Raw genomic sequence first — 19,049 nt, 5'->3', positions numbered from 1 at the left:
TTACAGTCTCCTTTTCCTTCCTTTGTTCTTTGAGGCTCTCTCACTCGCTTTCTCTGTCTTCCTCTCATACATCCACACACACCCACAAACACATACACACACACACACACACATACACATCAATAGTCCATTAGGAGTGTGTTGCTTTCATTACCTCCGGCTTGGCCCTAAGACAGCCTTCAGAGTGGAGTACAGCAGAGCGGAGCTGGCCAGGATTGCAGTATATATAAAGAGAAGTCTAGTAATTGCCAGCTCTCTGTTCTCTCTATCCTGCGCGTCAGGTGGAAAGTATGAATCTGTGGTATCTGGGGACCACCCCTGCTGCGCCACACCGCATCTCTCTACAACTGCCTGTCCCCCCACCAGGCACAAGTAATAGGGGGAAAACAGAGAGCTTAAAGGCCTCAGAGAGCCCAACAACTGCCACTCTAACAATACATACCACCATGGGAATAGAAAAAATTAAGCAGCCCACACGAACGGCAGAGAGGCACCTAAGGATATACTCTTCCAAGAAATCCCCCACTTTTCTCCACAGTAGTAGGTGCTGTTACTGAAGGGGAATATTTTATTCATTTAGTTTCACCTGCTAGAAGGCACACAGACAGTTCACGCAGCAAAAGCATTGAGAGCTCCTAAAACATTTTTAGAATACTGTCAAGGTTCATGTAAAAGCCGACTCCCACATAAACATGTAATAGTGAGGAATGATAATAAAAAAGTTATTGGCTGAGTATGGCTTCACAAATGAAAACCAGTCCCTGTCAAGACAGCTGATCAGAATCAAACACTGCAGCTTTTTCTCATAGTCTCATGTGCGGCGAGAAATACTTTGGTGCTGACCTTGAATGTCTGTCTGAGGTGATGTCAGATACAAAGATGGCCGCCAGTGACCAAAACCCTATATTTTCAGTTTTTTGTATTGTTGCAATGTCAGTCATGTGTGTATCAGCTCTTGAAAAGCACTGCTTTCACAATCTACACTGACCACATTGATTATACCTGCAAGGTTACATCAGAGTTGGATGCCATAGACACCTTTATCCTTTATTGTTGTGTTTACATTTTTTTTAATGCTCGTTTGCAAGCCTTTTTTACACCAACACATTCCACTGTGTGTGCTTTATTTGCCAGTATTAATGTTGAAATGTTGTATTTCTGCCTCGTCTTATATTTACGCGGGGTGCAATGCAAAAGAGACTAAACTACTCTCATAGGGCTATCCTGTGTAAATAAAGGCCAAATGAATCTATGAATAAATGGAAATTCTGTTCCAGCGGACAAACACTAAGCAAATATGTTCATTATAAAATGGATTATTGAAATTTTCACTAAAACACGTGTCTAAAATATTGAATGTGTGAAATCACAAAAAAAAGCCTCTGCTTACATCTGCAATGTAATAATAATATGGCAAAAAACTGAGACAATAAGATGAAATCTGTTTTCTTTTAATGACAGAAAACAGGCTCAGTAAATAATGGACGAAAAAATGCAAGAGATTAATTTCCAGATGTGTTGGAACAATAAACCTCTCTTCTCTTTTTTTTTATATTTTACTCCATTCTGTTTTACACAAGTCATTTGTCAGAGAAATTGTATTGTACTGCAAAAGGTGTCATTGCTTACAGGTGAAATAAACCAAGATGACTTATTTTCCCTACGTCCTTGTTAATCATAGCTGCAGTATAGAATATATTATAGTGCTCTCAATGTTTGGCGTTCAACAGCTCTTAGCATTTCGAAAGGTGTCGTCTTAATGGCTTCTTTGCAACAGGAATCTTCCAGATAGCAGCGATGTAGTTAAGATAATACTACCACTAGGTTTTCCCATTCACCAGGCCCTGTCCTTATCCTCTTACACATAGACACACAGATTTATGAATTACCCTCAGCTAGTCATATCTCTCTTTTAGCCCTAGACGTAATCTTGCCACAGATGCATCCAGATCAATTTTTCAGGATGTCTTATTTGTGGAGCGAGCAGCACGCTCGGTGCAGCAGGGGGGAGGACGGGGGGTGTCTGTGCGAGGGGGGGTGATGCAGTCAGGGTGTATCCAATTTCAGGCTGCAAAGCAAATGGCCTTGGAGATCAAGGATTATACAGCAGATTTCTAAGTCGGGCTGATATTGATTCGCTGTGCCCCTAGTGAACTCCAGGTTGTACCCTCTCCATGTAAGCTTTTAAATGTTGCTGCCTTAACGGCGCCCCTCATCAGTATCGCACCCCCCCTCCCCCAGATCTATAAATTTAGCTTTTTGTTTTTCTCGATAGCTGTGGATATTTCATGGATGGGTGATTCACTGAGAAGTCAGTAAGGTTTATTCCATCCAGGACAAGATAGCGTTTTTAGTCTCAGCTGGTTTTGTTGGATATGTTAATGAAGAAGAAGCAGAAGAAGAAGAATTAGCTTCCCTTCACACTCTCCAAGAGGAAAAATACTGCGAGCGTTTTTAATAACAGTGTTTCAGAGATTTTGACAGCTTATTGTGTTGCATTGTAATGCACATTCTGCCAGACAAAGAACTGGGATAGCAGGATCTCACACACTGAGCAGTGTGATGCATACATTAGAGAGACAATACCTCTATACTTTATGTAGCTGAAGTCAGTTTTTATAATTATGTGACTTTTTTATATCCAAGGATAATTGTCAAGATATTCGCCCATAAATTAACTCGTCATCTCAGTACATTTGCTTTGTGGGAGCCTCGAGAAAACGCTACAGCTGGTGCACATAACGTGTGACCACCCAGATGCAGATTTTTTCCATACAAACTTAACTTTTGAAATTGAGAGCATTAATACTTCTGTGCAGCAAAGGCATTAATCACAAGAATTTTCATCAGTTCTAATGCGTTTTGATGTGCCGTCCCATACTGAGCAGCTCTCTTGGCACCCCTCTGTGACTTCACGGTCTCCATCTCCTCCACCAGTCTGTGGCACAAAATTAAAAGTTTGTCGTCCTGCCATTTAGCCATCTGTTCGGCAACTTCCGCTTCTCTCCACTGCTTTCTCTCTCTCTATCATGCTCGCTCACACTCTTTTTCTCTCTCTTTTTTTGACTCACTCATGCACAAACACACACGCACCACTGAACACTGTGTAGCCACAGATTTCAAGTTTGGTCATTCATTTTGGAAAAGCTGAGAGAAGCAAAAGAACGCTGCTTCAAGGTCTAATTATTCAACAATGCTGGCCTGCCAGAAAAAAAAAAGAAAGAAAAGAAAAACAACAAAACAAAAATAGAGAGATGGAAAGACACAGAGAGGGGGTTGAGTTGGGTGTCGGGATCTGGTTAACTCATCAAATAGGCCCATTATGGGGTAAAATCAACAGTGGAGTGTGTTAGATGTGGGCTAGCGAGGGGAGAGTGTGTCCAAATCCCCTTAGTTCACACAGCCATTACAAACATGAGTGGATTAGCCAGCGGCCCCCTGCTGGGACAGTGAATGGATGAGAATGGGAAAGATGAGGGAGGCCACTCCTCCCCAGCATTATCTAAATAACAGGCTGGGGAATTCAATAAGTACCGGCCTCATCAGACCTCATCAGCTCCCCCAATTAAGCTGCGAGTCATGGCGGCTGCCGGGCTGGTTGCCGTTGGTGACAGATGAGAGCGAGCGTTGGGATGTGTTTGCCTCTGCAGCAGTGCCGCGCTGCCTCACATTCCTCACATTGTTTAGGTAAATGTATTGTTGTGTGTGTGTGTGTGTGTGTGTGTGTGTGTGTGTGTGTGTATGCGCACCCGGGACAGGTGGGTTGTTTTGGAGCGCTGATGAATGTCATCAGCTTAACAACAGTATTTGAGCCGCTTCTACCTGCTAATTTACGGTCCACACCGAGGCTCAGACCCACTCTCTCTGTGCTCCGTCTGTCCTTGATGCTGCATTGATGAGTCCCGTAAGCCGGCCTCAACTTGAAGTAAGAAGGAGTTACCTTCACCACGCCGCTGCTTGTGAACCCTGGTGATATTGATGTTGTGTGTCAATATCTCTCCCCTCCCACATTACCCCCCTGTGTTTCCCCAAGGGTCGGGACATGTGGAGAAAAAACACGGCTCTCCCACATCGATTGGGGCCCATTAACGCAGACTGAGAAAAACAAAGCCTTTCATCACGTCCGAGATGTTTAGGCAAGGACTTACTCAAAGTTGTTCTCTGCAGGTCAACCTTTCTCTGTGGTTATCGCTCTGACAAAGCCCTCTCAAAGGGACAAAGGGGCATGGCTTCTGAAGCTAGTTTAAGCAATGCTGAGGAGTTTGCTAAGTGTGTATTTTTCTCCAGAGAGGAATGTGCTATCAAACAACCTTCATTCTTTATTTTTCCTTTTTTTTTCTGTGAAACTGTGCAAAGGTTGAGAGGGAAACGGTAGGGCACTGACACATGAAGGAAGTGGGGTCACATTTTGGCCATGAATTGTTTTCTTTCAAGGATTTAAACCTCTAATCACCTTTCACATGGTTATTTTTACGGCATTCCTGCCTCACGGTCAGTTTATACAAAGTTTAATATAGATGTAACATGCCAGAGAAAATAGACATATACATGCTGTTCCAACAGAAAGGTGGCCTTCTTAGCAATTTTTGATCATTAAGTATTCATTTAATTTTCAGCCTGACCTTTGTACCAGAATCAAAAACAATTTCATAAATGTCAGTTTTGTTGAACCATATTGTAAAAATCTGCTTAATTAAGCAGATATTAGCAGATCTTGCAGTTTCCTTAGAAAACAGTAGATATATTCAACAAGCTCAAAGAAGATGCTACTTTGTTGTCAGCAACTTTTTTTAGAAAGGTAGAAGAAAATTAGTGTCAACGGTACTGAAGAACAAAGAGAATAACCAAGAAAGGAATGAATTATGAGCCCTGGGAATGTCTGATGCAGCGTTTGAAGCTCAGAAGGGGTCCTTCCGACAAAGCGCAGATGAAGGGGTTAACCATCTAAATTTGGACCCAACTCTTGGCTTTTAAGTCTCATGAAGCCAGCTACACAGCTAATCTCAAATTACGCAGCAGGTTCAGAGCCACATCTGCACCTTCTCATGTTATCAGTGTTTTTGAGATTAGCAGAAGACTGTAAAGATTAAGTAAAGCATCTGACATTTTTGTTCATTCACTAGAGATAGTTAAAACAAAGCCCTGAATAAATGCATCATTATACATGTGCAGGAGTTTTACACTTGTCTGTCTCACATAGGTGTGAGATTCATTTTGAATTTATCAACAACAAGCTACTCCTGCTTCCTTCCTGAAGTTAGCAGCACATCATCTGATGGTTCAGTAAAGGTAATTATATCACTGAGGTGGTAATAAAGTAATCTGTTGACATATTATGATAGCATTTTTAAGTTGGAGAAAAAGGCAGAAAAATACTGTAGACCTTCATGTGCTGCCTTTAAATGTGTATATACATATATGGGTTTATGTGTGTAAGAGTGTGTGTGTGTGCGGCTGTTCTTTTGAAAGCGAAAGAGCAAAGCGAGCTGCACCTGCAGCTCCTATCAACCGGTGGAAAGCTCCTTTCAGCACAGCTTTAATTACAGTCTCTGCAGCTCTGCTTGGCTCAGACAGGCTGGTCTCCACGCAGCCAACCAAATCCTCTCACACATAGCTGCCTTCCTCTGCCACACAGTCGCCTGATCCCTAATCAGCCACGGTGCCACTCTTCATCGATCCCCAATCAGTTACAGTAAAGGGGACACTATGAAGCCCCCCCCGACTCCTCACATACACACACACATAAACACACACACCCCTCCACTCCTTCCCCTCTTATTAGTCGGGTGCCCTGCTTTCATTGATCATAAATCAACGTCACTGGCAGCATTGATCGTCAATCACCCCCAGTGACATTATTGATCGGGCCGGTCCCTCAGCTATGGGCCTGCCCTCAGCCCTCAGCCCACATTGCAGCCTGGCTGTGGTGTATTGATCCCCCTCAGATACAGTATTGAGGGCTCTTTATTGATAATTCATTTATTGTGCTGTAATTTCATTTTCTTTTCTGTCCATACTGTTGTTACTGGAAGCCCCTACGGTGGAAACCTTATTAACAGACACACAGCCTTTTGTATGCTTCGCTACGCTGCTCTAACTGATCTAGCTCCCTTGTATTTCCAGTTTGAAACGTATTTTCCGCCCCTCTTCAAATGTCATTGTCAATTTTCAGGCAATGGGAGCCTAAAGGTTAGATAACCCTGCTCATAAAAAGAAAATCATATTTTTGAATTTTCAGACCATCTGTGAAATTCAGCAAGAGGCAAGGAACCACTTAGCAAGACACCTACCGTCCAATTTTTCTTCAGAGTTTCACGCCAGCCAACAGCGGAGGACTGTTTGTAATGCACCTTGAGTGTGAATTTGTGTAACTCTATGAATGTCAAGCAGTGCGGTGCTGAGAAATACCATGCGTGCTCAGCAAAACCTCGCCTTGAGTAATAAACCTAAGTAATTTTGCTGTAACATTATGTGGAGGCTTTGTAAAGAGTAAAAGGCTAAGATATGTATTCACATTGGTGTGATTGATGCAAATAATGAAGCCTTCAAAATAAGCGAAGAAAAAAAAAACTGACACAGTGTCACATACACCAGGAGATATTTGCTGCAGGTTTGGTGGACGGGCAGCTCTGTTGAATTACAAAGCACCCATCTGTATGATTCATCTCTATAGATGGGAGGTTTCACGGGTCACTGGAGGCGTTGGCAGTGTTATAATACTCTGCTAACAGGGGGAGAGCTAGCTTCACTGTCTGCCCACACACACAGTGACACAGGCAGTGGCAGCACAAGTCAAACCCCCACAGGCAAAGTACAGCAACAGCTGCTCTTAAGTCCTCCTGCCACAGCCAAAACAGTCTGCTATGAAAGGAGGGCTCCACGGCCCTGAACCAGCTTTACACCGCAAGGCACAAGAGAAGCAGAGAGGACTTTATTTGTTATTTATCCCATTAAAAACAGCTGTTCGTTGGTTAGTTTAATACTTAATGCATTATTTCTGTTCCAGTTTAATTGGAATGAGACAGACTTGGCTATCAAGGTCATAAAATACGTTTATATGTTTTGTAAGTCTCTTCAAAAAATGCCTAATCAGTTCAGAGGTGAAGACGTGTCGAGGCATTTTGTCGGTGACAAAACGAGTAGCCAGTTCGTCTCACGACTGTTGGGGCCCGTCTGTGACGCACCGGCTCGCCCCGTCGTCGCACATTGCGGTGTTTTCTTAGCTGGGATCTTATTTCGAAGCCACTCCACAAATAGTGTTTTCAATCTCATACTTTACTCTTACAATTTTGCACCGACCACAATGCGGACACTTGTACTGTAATTGCCGCCCTAGCCAGCTGCGCAAAGCGGCTACTGATACTGAGACCGTCTGCAGCAACAAAGATGTTGGCAGCGGCGAGCAGCATGTGTGGCTTCAGCATTAGAAACATCTGCCACCACCACTTTAAAATTGCAGCTGAGTACAAGAACCAGCGACACGCAGCTATGGCGTTTGGAATGAGTGTGGTGAGGACTGTCTGCTTGTATAAATGTTATTTCAATATAGGGATGCAGGATTGTGAGACGTTCATTAGGGTTGGCGAACACACATACAATATAACTTTTACTCACTCACACACCTCTGCTCTGTCTGGCCTCGTTGTTTTCAGTCATTTGTTTACTCGCCATGGCAACCTCAGCGTTGGGAATGGCACGTGGAATTAGCTGATTAAGCTAAAACGAAGTTCTCGACTTAACTGGTACCTCAGAGCTTGTCTCGCAGGAGCCGGCTAACAGCTGGAAACCCGCCGCCTGTTTGGCGCTGCACTTGCTGCTCTCACATTTACTGTAAGAGCAGATTAATTCAGAGCCAAGACTCAAAGGCACAATCACATTCACTCACATTTTCACTTGCTAAAATAATTACAACTCTTTGTTTATGCTGAATATACTTCATCTTTTTATTATTTTTCTTTCTGCTGGATCATTCCGTGCTGCTGTCTGCATATTCCTAAGGCAAAAGACAAGCACACGTCGCTTCTATAAGTGTTCCCACTCCCATAAGATGGTCTCAGTCAATTATAGTCGTCTGCTGCATTAGACTGTAGACTCACTGTATGCCAGACACACATGGAGCTCATCTCATCCATCAGCTTTGTTTATTTGTATGAATCTGGCTTGGGATCTGTGTCTGCTCAGTGGTGCATAAAGATAGATAGATAGATAGATAGATAGATAGATAGATAGATAGATAGATAGATAGATAGATAGATAGATAGATAGATAGATAGATAGATAGATAGATAGATAGATAGATAGATAGATAGATAACAAGCTAGAAAGAAATGAGGGGAGAGAGAAGCAGACAGGAGATAACCACGACAGAGAGAGAGAGAGAAGCAGTCGGATGGAGAGAGTGAGAGATGGATTAGCATGTCAGAGACTCCCTACATAACATTACTCTTGTTAAGTGCGCAATAGCTCATCGATCAGGCTTCTACCGCCCGCATCCAGGGCTCTTCCCTCTACTTCCCTTCCCGTAATCCATAATATCATCACAGGCCTGGACCGCCTGACATGCTGCAGGAGCCCTCTATGGGAAAGACTGAGCAAGGGCTGATCAATAGCCGTAGAGCATGTGTAGCAGATGCAGGGTGCGAGGCATAAGGCACCGTTGACATCCCTCTCATTCATCTATATACAGTATGGATCAAAAAGGGGGAAAAACTGGACCACGCCTGTCACTTCCACCCTCAGTGACTCTCTTTCCCCTCTGTCTCTTTCTGTCACTGTTTCCCCGTGTCTTTTTGTCTCTCTATGACACCGTATCTGTCTTTTCATCTATCTCCCTCTCCCTCGCCTCCCTTTGTCCCACTCTCCACCGTGCTCTCCTCTCAGCGCCCGCTCCATTTATCGGGCCGTGTCATTGAGCCGCGTGTGCCGTCCCTGTCAGCAAAACGGCTGGCAGACTGTCTTCATTTCCATGCTGAAGGATGCAAGGCCAGCGTGGCAGTTGTGAGAGCTATCGACTGGGATCCGTCAAAGCCCTCCCTGTAGGGAAGCTGCCTTCCTGGTTGGCGGCCATTCTGCGCTCGTCCGTTTGACTCTGAAAATGGCCACATATATGCTGTAGCTGTACTTTTGGTCCACGTCTGTCCCCCGTTTTGTCTCGTCCACCTGTCATATGTTTTTTTCTTTTGCAACGACTCCCTGTTTTTCTTTTCTTTCTCTATTTCTAGACCACTGTCCCTTGTGTTCCCTGTCTTTTCCTGTATCTCTCCATGTCTTTCCACTTCTCTCACTCTCACCCTCCCCTCTTATTTCACTCTCTTTCCCATAAGACACAGCCTCCTCAGTTTGGGCAGACAGGTCAAGCTGGCTGATGGGAATCAGACAGTTGTTGATCCAATTAGAGATCCCCTCGAGCAGCATGAGAGTACAGCAGAATTCCAATAAAATACTGTCCTCTTTTTTTCCCCCCTTCTCCTTAATCTTTCCAAATATGTCCTTGCAGTAACACACGGTGAGCCCGAGCCATGCAAATGTCTTTTCAGAGATGCTTAGCTCATGGAACTTGAAGCCTAACAGCCCATAGGAACCTTTAACCAAAGTTGTCATTGAGAAGTGGAAAGCTTCCTTTGACTGAAGCTTTTTCAGAGTGACATATTTTGGTACAAGTGGCTGAACAGTTCCCTCTGTTCGCCCTCTGGGGCTTTGCATGCTCTCGGAGCAAAGCAAGGCCAGCCCAGTTTGACTCCGAGCCCTTGTGAGAGGCCTCTTTTGTAACTGTCTTGATGGTGAAAAGCTAGCTGTTTCACTGAGCAAAACCTTTTACCCAGCCCTGATACAGCTCGGGGCTATTCTTGCATTGATTTCACCATTCAGGCTAAACAGATGTAGAGTCCAATTCTGAGCAGCGGATGAATGTATGATGCGCTGACATTGATGTATTATAATGCTTGTGCTTATTTGCATTCATGGATCAAGATGCTATTCAGCTGGCCTTGCGAGACCATCCGGAGCGCGTAAGCTCTCTTTGTCTGCAGATACCAGAAAGAAAAGGAATGGTGAGATCTGGTGTTCTCGCAGCGCTGCCTCTTCTTCTGCAGACAAAGGGCTGATTTCCCCCAGATGCCGGCCCATAGGAAACACCAGTAATAGCAATAATTACTTATGCACTGAGCGCTAATAAGTGAAACTTGCAACAAGCTTCAATTTAAATGGCTATTGTAATTACACTGTCTTGTACAGAAGTACATCTGCATGCACTTATTGGTTCATTTTAGTGGGTGGTAATGTGTCTATTGATGAGCAGAAAGCCATGACTATCTCTTCACAGCCAAACGCTCAGTGTGGAGTATGACTGAGCCAAGGTTGTGATCAAATGAGGCTAGCAGCACAGACATCTTACTCTCACTAAACTGTCTAGCGCTGCTCCTTTTGCTCCACTCTGTGTGAGTGTGTGTAAGTGTGTGTATGCATGTGTGCGTGCAGGAGTGTGGTTGGTCTTGGTGTGCGCACTCCATGGCGCACGCACACGTGCATATGTCTGTGGTCACCCCTCATTAACGTGTTTACCAGTTCCTAAGGCAACCCACATAAAAAACAATTAGGAGTCTCCATGGAGCACCTTGTTATCGGCAGTTGTTGACCTCTGACCAAAAACAATTTATGTCTTTTTCCCATAATTTAGGATCATTAAAGGCCAGCAAATTGGTTCATAGCTGAACTTTTTTTTGCGAGCGGCCCCCTACAACACACACTCTGACTGGAGCCAGTGTGAAATTGTGTTGTACTTGGAGCCTGTGGCCTAAAGACGCAGCATCAGCAAGCTAGTATGTACAGCCAGTGGCCTAGTTTATTCTGGGCTGTGCCAGTGATGACGGTGTGTGTGGTGAGAGGTCTAAGAAGGGTTTTTAGGCTGGCAGCAGTTTGCATTGTGTGTGTGTATGCGTCTGTGGGTCTTTGTGTGTGTTTTCAAGGGTTATAACAGAGAGACTTTAAGGGCAGAAGGAGGGTGTGTGTGTGTGTGTGTGTGTGTCAGGGCTATAGAGGGGTGAGTGTGTTCACAGGGTGGGTGGGGTGGTGCGCGGCTGTTGATCTTGGGCTGAAGTCTTAAACAAATTGGCGAGTTCGCTGTGGGAACTGGGGATGTAGTCAGCGGGGGGAACATCAGCGTGCTCTCTGTCAGATTCTCCAAATTTCTCCGATAGCTAATTATCTCCCAGAGTGCCAGGGAGGAGAGGTTTGGAAGTGGTTTTGTTGTTTTTCTTCTGCAGCATTTCTCTCACTCTCCCTCACCGGCTACGTTCTCCTGGGCTGACTGAGCAGCATGGTCCCACAGTAGCCCCCTAAAGCCACTCAAACACGCTCACACGCCTGCATCTGTCCCCATAACAGCCCTATAGCTGTATAAACCAACACACAGCCATCTTCTAATTTGCATCTCAGACACCTACTCTAAGTACAAAAACGCTCTCTTCAAATGTGACGCCATTTAAAGCGGTGACATGTCAGAAAGTGGAAATGAATAAACAAATCATCCTCGCTCATTAGCGCTCAATAATTTTATCCAGTTGGAAACCTCTCCTGTCGACTTGAGCTTGTGTTGTTGCTGTCACTGCCTTGTCAATCCTGACAGCATTTCATTCTCTCCATGTCTTATGATGCTGCGTTATTATCAAGGCCTAAGCGCCTCTTAACATCTGGGGGGTGTAGATTAAAGCATCAACAATTCTCTCGGTGGGTGTCATCTCCAGCGCTCGGTGATAAAAGGTCCCATTGCTCACCTCCTGCAGACAGCCCCATCATCGGCCCGTGTCGTCACAGCGCGGCCGTGTCACGAGCTGCCAGGCCTGTAATGCGAATGCGTTGACAGGAGAGCGGTCGGGTTCCTTCTAAGCCACCAGGTGCAGGGGCAGCAGCGGTTGAGTGTTTGGACAAGCTCGCTGGCTCTGTGTGTACTGTACTGTTGCTGAGCTGTACAGCCCTCCCAGGGAATGAGCGTTTGTTCCCGGTGTAGATTCTCCTTCTACCTCTGTTTTCCTGTTGTTTCTCTGTCAGTCACTCAGCCTCTATCTCTTTCCCCTTATTCTCTTTTGTTTTCCCGTGTTTTTTTTTACTGTCTGTACTTGTGTTTTTCTTTTTAGTTTGTCCAACTGTCTCCTTTCCTCTCACTCATCTCCACAGTCTGCCTCCAAAGAGATTCCAATCTCGCTGACGCAGACTGAAAAGGGGGGGTGCGGACACTGTTAAGACCCCCAGATCTGCGGCCAAGAGAGCCACCCGTTTCTCACGAGAAAAGCTCAATAAGATCTTTCTCTTTTTTTTTTTTTTTTTTTACTTTTCTCTGCATTTTTTTTCTTTCACCTACTTCTTTGATTGAGCCCATGTCTTTCTACAGATTTCTCTCTCTCCTCCAACACAGTATCTCATCAGTCAGAATCCTCTGCATGAATCAGTTTTGTCTCTTGGCACTCACCTGCAGCTCAAGTGTGAGAAAGTGCCCTTTGAGAAGTTATCTTTATAGCAACGTAGGTCATCTCAACCCTTTCGTCAACCTTTTATTGGCAATTACGCACACAAAAGACTGTTGATATGAGACGGCTTAGATGAGGTCGCAGTACAGAGGGCTTTTTTCTTTTTTTTAAATTGGATTAATAACAGCTATTTCATGTCATGTTTTCCTGTTGCTTGATGATAGACATTTAGAGGCTCTGAAGTGAAGCCACTTGTGTCAATCCTCTGTTACTATTGTTCTTACAGTCAGAAATGATTAGACTGCCCCCAGTGTTCACTCTGAGAACAGCAATATTGAGTCTTTGACATGCTCAGCTCTCACAGCGCAGCTCAGTGAGACGCTTGCACTGATGGTTGCAGAGTGGAAAAAGGCATAAAATTTCAAATAAAGGAGAAGATGGCTGTTAAAGTAAAACACAGAGGGATTATGCGTCAGGAACAGGAACGCCTTTTAGAAACAAGCTTTGGCTGACAGAGCAGTCCTACATTACCATCTCAGAGGTATTTACAAGAGCGATTACTGTGATTATTATTTCAACAATACCCTGCAATGCTCTTTCATGGGCTGCCAGCCTGGGCCAGGGTAGGAGGGCCTGCCAACATCATTGGTCTGGGAATTTGTCTAAGAGCTCCATAGGAGGGCAGGGAGGAGGGAGGGAGAGAGGGAGGGAGGGAGGAGAGAGAGGCAGAGGTGAAGTGGTAGAAGAAGAGAAATGCAACACAGTTCACAAGGGCTTCTGTCCTTCTGGGGGGGTCATAAGATACAGTCCTCCTAACATGATTTTGTCCTCTTTCCCCCCTTCTCCGCAGCCCCCACGGAGCCTTTGCTGTGCAAATTTGCTGACGGAGGGCAGAAGAAACGCCAGAGCCAGAGCAAATACCCTCAGAACGGGAGGCCGTGGCACAGAGAAGGCGAGGTAAGGTGGTACATCAGTGCAGATGCCACCCTCCCCCTTTACCACGTCCCAAAGGACTTTAAGTTAATTTTGGCCCCTGTAACTGAAAGATGAAGGACAAATCAGTGTAACAGAGCAAATCTCATCTCACACACAAGAATCTCTCTCTCTCTCTTTTTTTTATTCTGCACATGATCAAGATCTTTAGCTTCAATGAGCAATCCAGCATCTAGAGAATTGAAGGCAGCCAATTCATCACAGACACCATGAAGAAAGCAATGGGATCATACAATCGACAAAAACACTGAATTATTAACAACAGAAACTCACACGTATTAGCGTTCATCAAGGACCAGTCATGATATATTTTTTATCCCTGATCTATTTACTGTGCTTTCAGGAGCTTTCAGCCCCATGGCAACGATCCTATGATTCTGTTCAAATCCGGTCTCAGGTGTCGGATGTGAATGGCCTTCATGTTTTTTCTCCAACAATCCACTGACATCTAATAAATGACTCTGACCCTTCCATCGACCTGCAGTCAGTGAACTGAGACGGGAGTTACGATCCATACACTCGTGTGCCATAACTAGATCATGTAAAAAACATCACCTCCATGGCAATCTGACAGGTTCCAGCCAGCGATGAAAACCAAGAGATTGTGCTAAAAAGCTCCTGAAAGTAAAAATGCAATAGATTAGGTTTTTTGTTTTTTGTGTTTTTTGTTTTCCACGTAAAAAAAAAAAATCTTTCAAGCTCATATCATCAGACTGACTTTGCACCTCTTTTAAGGAGCTTGTTTATTACAGGAGAAGTAATACATAACACCTGTCCTTTCAATCTCACATGAAAAAAATGTCACTATTACATTTCTCCCTCTAAATTTTCATGACCAAACCTTTGTTGAACTGTTGCAATATCCTGTGATTATTTGTCCTAATTCCTGACATATTAGAGATACAGTATAAGAGAAACAATAGCAAAATGCACAACGCATCTATACAGTAAATATCCATTAAGAATTCATAACATGATTAATCAGATTTGAGTTAACGCAATTAAACTATTCACATTCCAACATGGTGACTTTTTGAATAAGGCATTTACCTCTGAGGTCATGGTAATTTCTAGAGAACAGGCTCCACCCTGTTCACAAGGACCCTGGAGGTTGGTAACAGAGTTGGCTGTAACATCTGGCTCTATGTAAACCATTACTGCCTGTCATTTGTATTTACTCTAAAGTATGGAGCTGCTCAAAAAAAAAAGAAAAGCAAAATACCCCAGATATCGATCAAACTGCCCCCGGATGTATAGGTGCTGTCACGTAAATTGCATCTCAAGCCAAACGCCTCACTGAACACGTATATTCCTGCCATACATCAGAATGCTGGGAAAACTGAAATTGGATACAGTCCTATGGTAACATATTCATCAGCAACATGTGGAGACAAGGTTAAAGTCTCTTCATAAGCTACCAACCGGCTATACTGGGAAGGACATATAGAGGAGACGGGTAGAGGAGTGCTTCATACTGGACTATATAGAGATACACACACACACACACACACACACATGGAGGCTGACAGTTGTGCTGAAGCTGCAATAGGGGAAACCAGGAGAGACAAAATGTTTGTCCTTCAGAATACACATGCTCTCTGCATGTTTGTGTTGGTGGTGGAGGTCCTGAATGTGTGTGTGTGTGTGTGTATTGCGAAAGGGCTGGTGGAGTAATACAGCAGTGTGTGTGTGTGTGTGTGTAATGATGTGTGTGTGTGTGTGTGTCTGTCCATCACATGTTCAGCAGCCCTAACACCTATAAGCCAGTGAAGCGTGTTTAACCTAAATCACATTGCTACATCCCCTCGCAGGCCCACACATTGACAGGGTCAGCTCAGTTGACTTGAGGGTAAAGTCAGATGACTGTGTATGTATGAGTGAATGTGTGTGTGTGCATTTGTATGTGTGTATGTGGCTTATCTAAAATGGGAAAGAGGAAAGAAGTCTGTTCTGCTCAAATTTAGGAAACACCTCTTTTTGTCCTTTTGCTGTATTTATTCGTCACCCTCTACATCCTGGGTGTTATACCCACTACATACACACTGTCTTTGACTGGAGCTTAAAACAGCTGCACACCATGTCACACCAATCACCTGTACATTTAGTTTTACAGGGAGGGTGATGTCTATATACTGCCTAGAGGTCATAGTGAAGAGGTCAGGGTGGTTGTTTGTTCTGACAAAGCACAGGACGTTAACAGTGAAGACCCCAGTCTCATCCATCTGTAAGACAACTTACTGTAGGTACATGGAAACGTTTAAGGGCATGATTTAGTCTCTGAAAAGCATATGCATTGTAGTTCACCCTTAGTCATCACTGACTTTCCTTGTATTTTTTTATAAGACCACAGACTCTCAATGACTTAAATCAAGTACTATGATTTGACAATAATAACAATAAAATCCCTAATCATGCTTTAGTTGCCAGGATATTGAAGAGATAATACTGGAAGTGAGCATATTGCAGGGTTTACATTTTGGCTGTCATCATCAAGAAAAAAAAGATCAAATTATGAGGTAAGTTTCAAAAGGCAGGGACACCCACTTTCTGCATATTCAGACAGAATGCAAACTGAATTTTAAGAGCTGCCGTGCACGGTTCCATACAAAGTCAATATAAAAACACAATTAGATGCAAATTTTCATTCAGCGGCATAAAACTGACGCAAAGACATTTGCTGTTTGTGTAAGTTGAAGTTGTTTCAACTTCAAATTTTGCATGCGTCCTCAGGGCTTTGTAAATCTGCTGCATAAATGTACAGGGAGGAGAGGAGAGAGGGGAGAAGCTGGAGGGGCAGGACAGAAAGAAAGAAAGAAAGAAAGAAAGAAAGAAAGAAAGAAAGAAAGAAAGAAAGAAAGAAAGAAAGAAAGAAAGAAAGAAAGAAAGAGTTTCTGGAGAGTTTTTTTCTTACACACACAAACAGGCACACTCCTTTATTTACCCATTGTTAATGCACCCATGACCGGTTAAGTCTTAGCTAACGTCTGTAACGATGGAGGTGAAACTTTGCTTTGCTTTCTGAACGAACACACCTTTAATTTTAAATGCTTATCTCTGTGATTTCTTCATGTTGTTTTAGAGAGAGCGAAATCCCTCCTCTGCATCATACTTCTCTGTTCCCCTCCAACCCCACACCCCCCTTCCCTCTCAGGCCCCCTCCCTCCTGCAGTGTTTCACATTACACTGCATTAAGGCATGACGGCATGACTGAGAGGCCGAGGTTTAACAGCCTGGGTTCAAGGCATTGTGTTTGTGTGTGTATATGTGTGAATGTGTATATGTGGAGCTGAACATGCTCCAGTGTGTGAGCCAGCATGTATTTGTTTATTTGTGTGTGCTGTTTTGACATCCTTGGAAGGGCCAGGCACAGACTTAGACCTTCAGACCAGCGGGATTTTTTCACAATGGAGGTTTCAGGGCAATTTCATGAGTTCAGGGTTTTACTTTTATTAGGTTGATAGTCCAAGTTAAGATGGGCTTTTAAGGTTGGAATAGGGTTTAATTGAATTTATTTTTTGTGTCAAAAACATTTAAATTCCTCTTCTAATTGTGTCATACTTTCCCATGACACATTAGATATCTTCTTACAGCTATTTCCCGGGCTCCTCTGAGCATTTTAGGTATTTTTGGAAGATAACCACACTCAGTCCACAATGTCAAGGTGGAAGGAGACCAAAACACGAGATAAGGAGACAGGAGGCAGCTGTTGATCAATAGCTTTTTTTCTTAGAACCGTATTCCCTGTGTATGCTGGCAGTAAAAAGCACCGTTGTTCTTTATTTGATGTCTGTATAAACTCTGGAATTCATCCTGATGAAATCTTGGCTTTATCAGTATATACACAGTATATTAAACCTAAAGTCTGCAGAGCATAAAGTGTCAACAGAAAGGCCTCTCATAAGTACAGCGAGCGTGCATGTGTGTGTGCATCCTTGGGGTCATTGATCAGCTGTACAGGCAGGGAGATGGGAGATAGGCATCACATGTTAGTCTGTTTATCAGAGCTGAGGCCATTCCTCACCTCACTCCCTGTGGCAGGCAGATGAAGGGGAGCTACAGCCCACACCATCCATTACTCTCTTTCTCCACGTCTCTCTTCCTCCTCTACCTCTAAAGTCCGCCTCACTCTGTCTGTAGGTCTTGCTTTCTCTCACTCTCACCCTCTCTGTCTTTGTTTTTTTTTCTCCCCCCTATCTTCAAGCGCTCGCTCCTTCTCGCCATCTCTTTCTCTCTCTCCCACTCTGTCTCTCCGCTGTCTCTTCTTCCCCGTGTTTTAAGTCTTCCCAGATCCCACAGCAACATATGGAGAGCGAGAGCGAGCGAGTGACTCACTGAGACTGAGGGAGAGAAAGAGATAGAGAACACATTGCATGATCAGTCAGGAGTTACAAGGGGTTGAGTGCTGCAGGGTGGCTGGTGGTGAGGATTGAGAAATATATGACAGATTTTCTTGTAAACTACCCAAAGTGGGAGTCTAGAAAGTGCTGTCTCTCGCTGTCTCATGCTGACAAACATATTAGTCGCTGCATCTTCTTTCTACCACACACACACACACAGACACAGGCGCCATGGGTGCTCATTCGTTTCTCCCTCCCTTCCTCTTTCTCTACTTGCTCGCTCTCTTTCACCAACACACACTCCTACACACACAAAAACTTTCAAAGTCACACTTCTCAAGCACCTACTCTAGGGGAATGAGTGTAGATGAAAAAAAAAACATCCGGCTTTCCACTCTGTGTGAAAGCCTGACAGATGTCCGTGTGTGTGTGTGTGTGTGTATGTGTATGTGTCCACGAGGCAAAAAGAAAAAATTAAAGAGCGAATCTGTGTATAGTACGAGGGAGAGGGTCACTGTGTGTGCGTGCGTGCGCATGTGTGTCAGTTTCCTGTATAAGAACAGAACAGCACAGGTGTTCTTCCAGTTATCTCGACTTTTTCTTTTCCATCTGTGCATTAAACACATGTAGCTATGCACAAACGGCTTTATTGCTATGATAACATTTATTTGCATTAGCATTGAAAATACATTAATTTGACAAAATGCATTTTGTACACCCAGGAGCACAGAGGAGAAGATATTAATGCAAAACAATTCTTCACAACTTCCTAAACTTGAATTAATGATTGGCAACGACTGAGTCACTCTCTGCAGCTTTTCCATAAGTTTGGATCCAGCTGTCATTACACCACATTTTGGCAATTTTCAAATGTGGTTTATTATGCAAAATACTGAAATTTATAATCCCTCTGTTGAATCGCTGCATGTGGGGAACAAGTGTAACACTGTTTTGACCTAGCTTAACATGCAAAATGATCATGCAGCTACTCTGTCTTTGTAAGCCAGCTCTGTCCGTGGCAGCTCTTCCTCCGGCCAAGCTTTGTTCAGCGTGTCTGTACAATATATATAGTCGGGGGTTTTTTTCCCTCTTGGATCAAGCTCAGACAAAAGCATACACAAACTGTCTCTGTCTTTTCCTTAACCCTAGGAAAAGACAGAGGCAGTAGTTACAGAGCCAAAAGCTGACTGCATCAGTAATCAGTCATTGGCCGTGCAGGGTCCCACAGCCAGGAGCTTCTCTGCTGTGGATTTCATCA

At 43.9% G+C, this 19,049-nt stretch overlaps 1 protein-coding gene across 7 annotated transcripts in view; it reads left to right on the top strand.

Annotated features, from left to right (window-relative positions):
- The window catches only part of LOC146978555 (RNA-binding motif, single-stranded-interacting protein 3), a 260,610-nt gene that overhangs the window by 209,962 nt on the left and 31,599 nt on the right, over nt 1–19,049 (top strand). For all 7 annotated transcript variants that reach the window (XM_085791302.1, XM_085791295.1, XM_085791297.1 and 4 more), the window contains one exon: nt 13,312–13,418. In XM_085791302.1, the coding sequence (XP_085647428.1) occupies nt 13,312–13,418 (107 nt within the window). The remainder of the gene's footprint in view (nt 1–13,311; nt 13,419–19,049) is intronic.

This window comes from Trachurus japonicus, chromosome 11 (genome assembly GCF_045865225.1).
Source record: "Trachurus japonicus isolate A0001 chromosome 11, Traja_1.0".
Lineage (NCBI taxonomy): Eukaryota > Metazoa > Chordata > Actinopteri > Carangiformes > Carangidae > Trachurus > Trachurus japonicus.
Note: the sequence above shows the minus strand (reverse complement) of the source record. Positions and strands in the feature narration are given on the sequence as shown.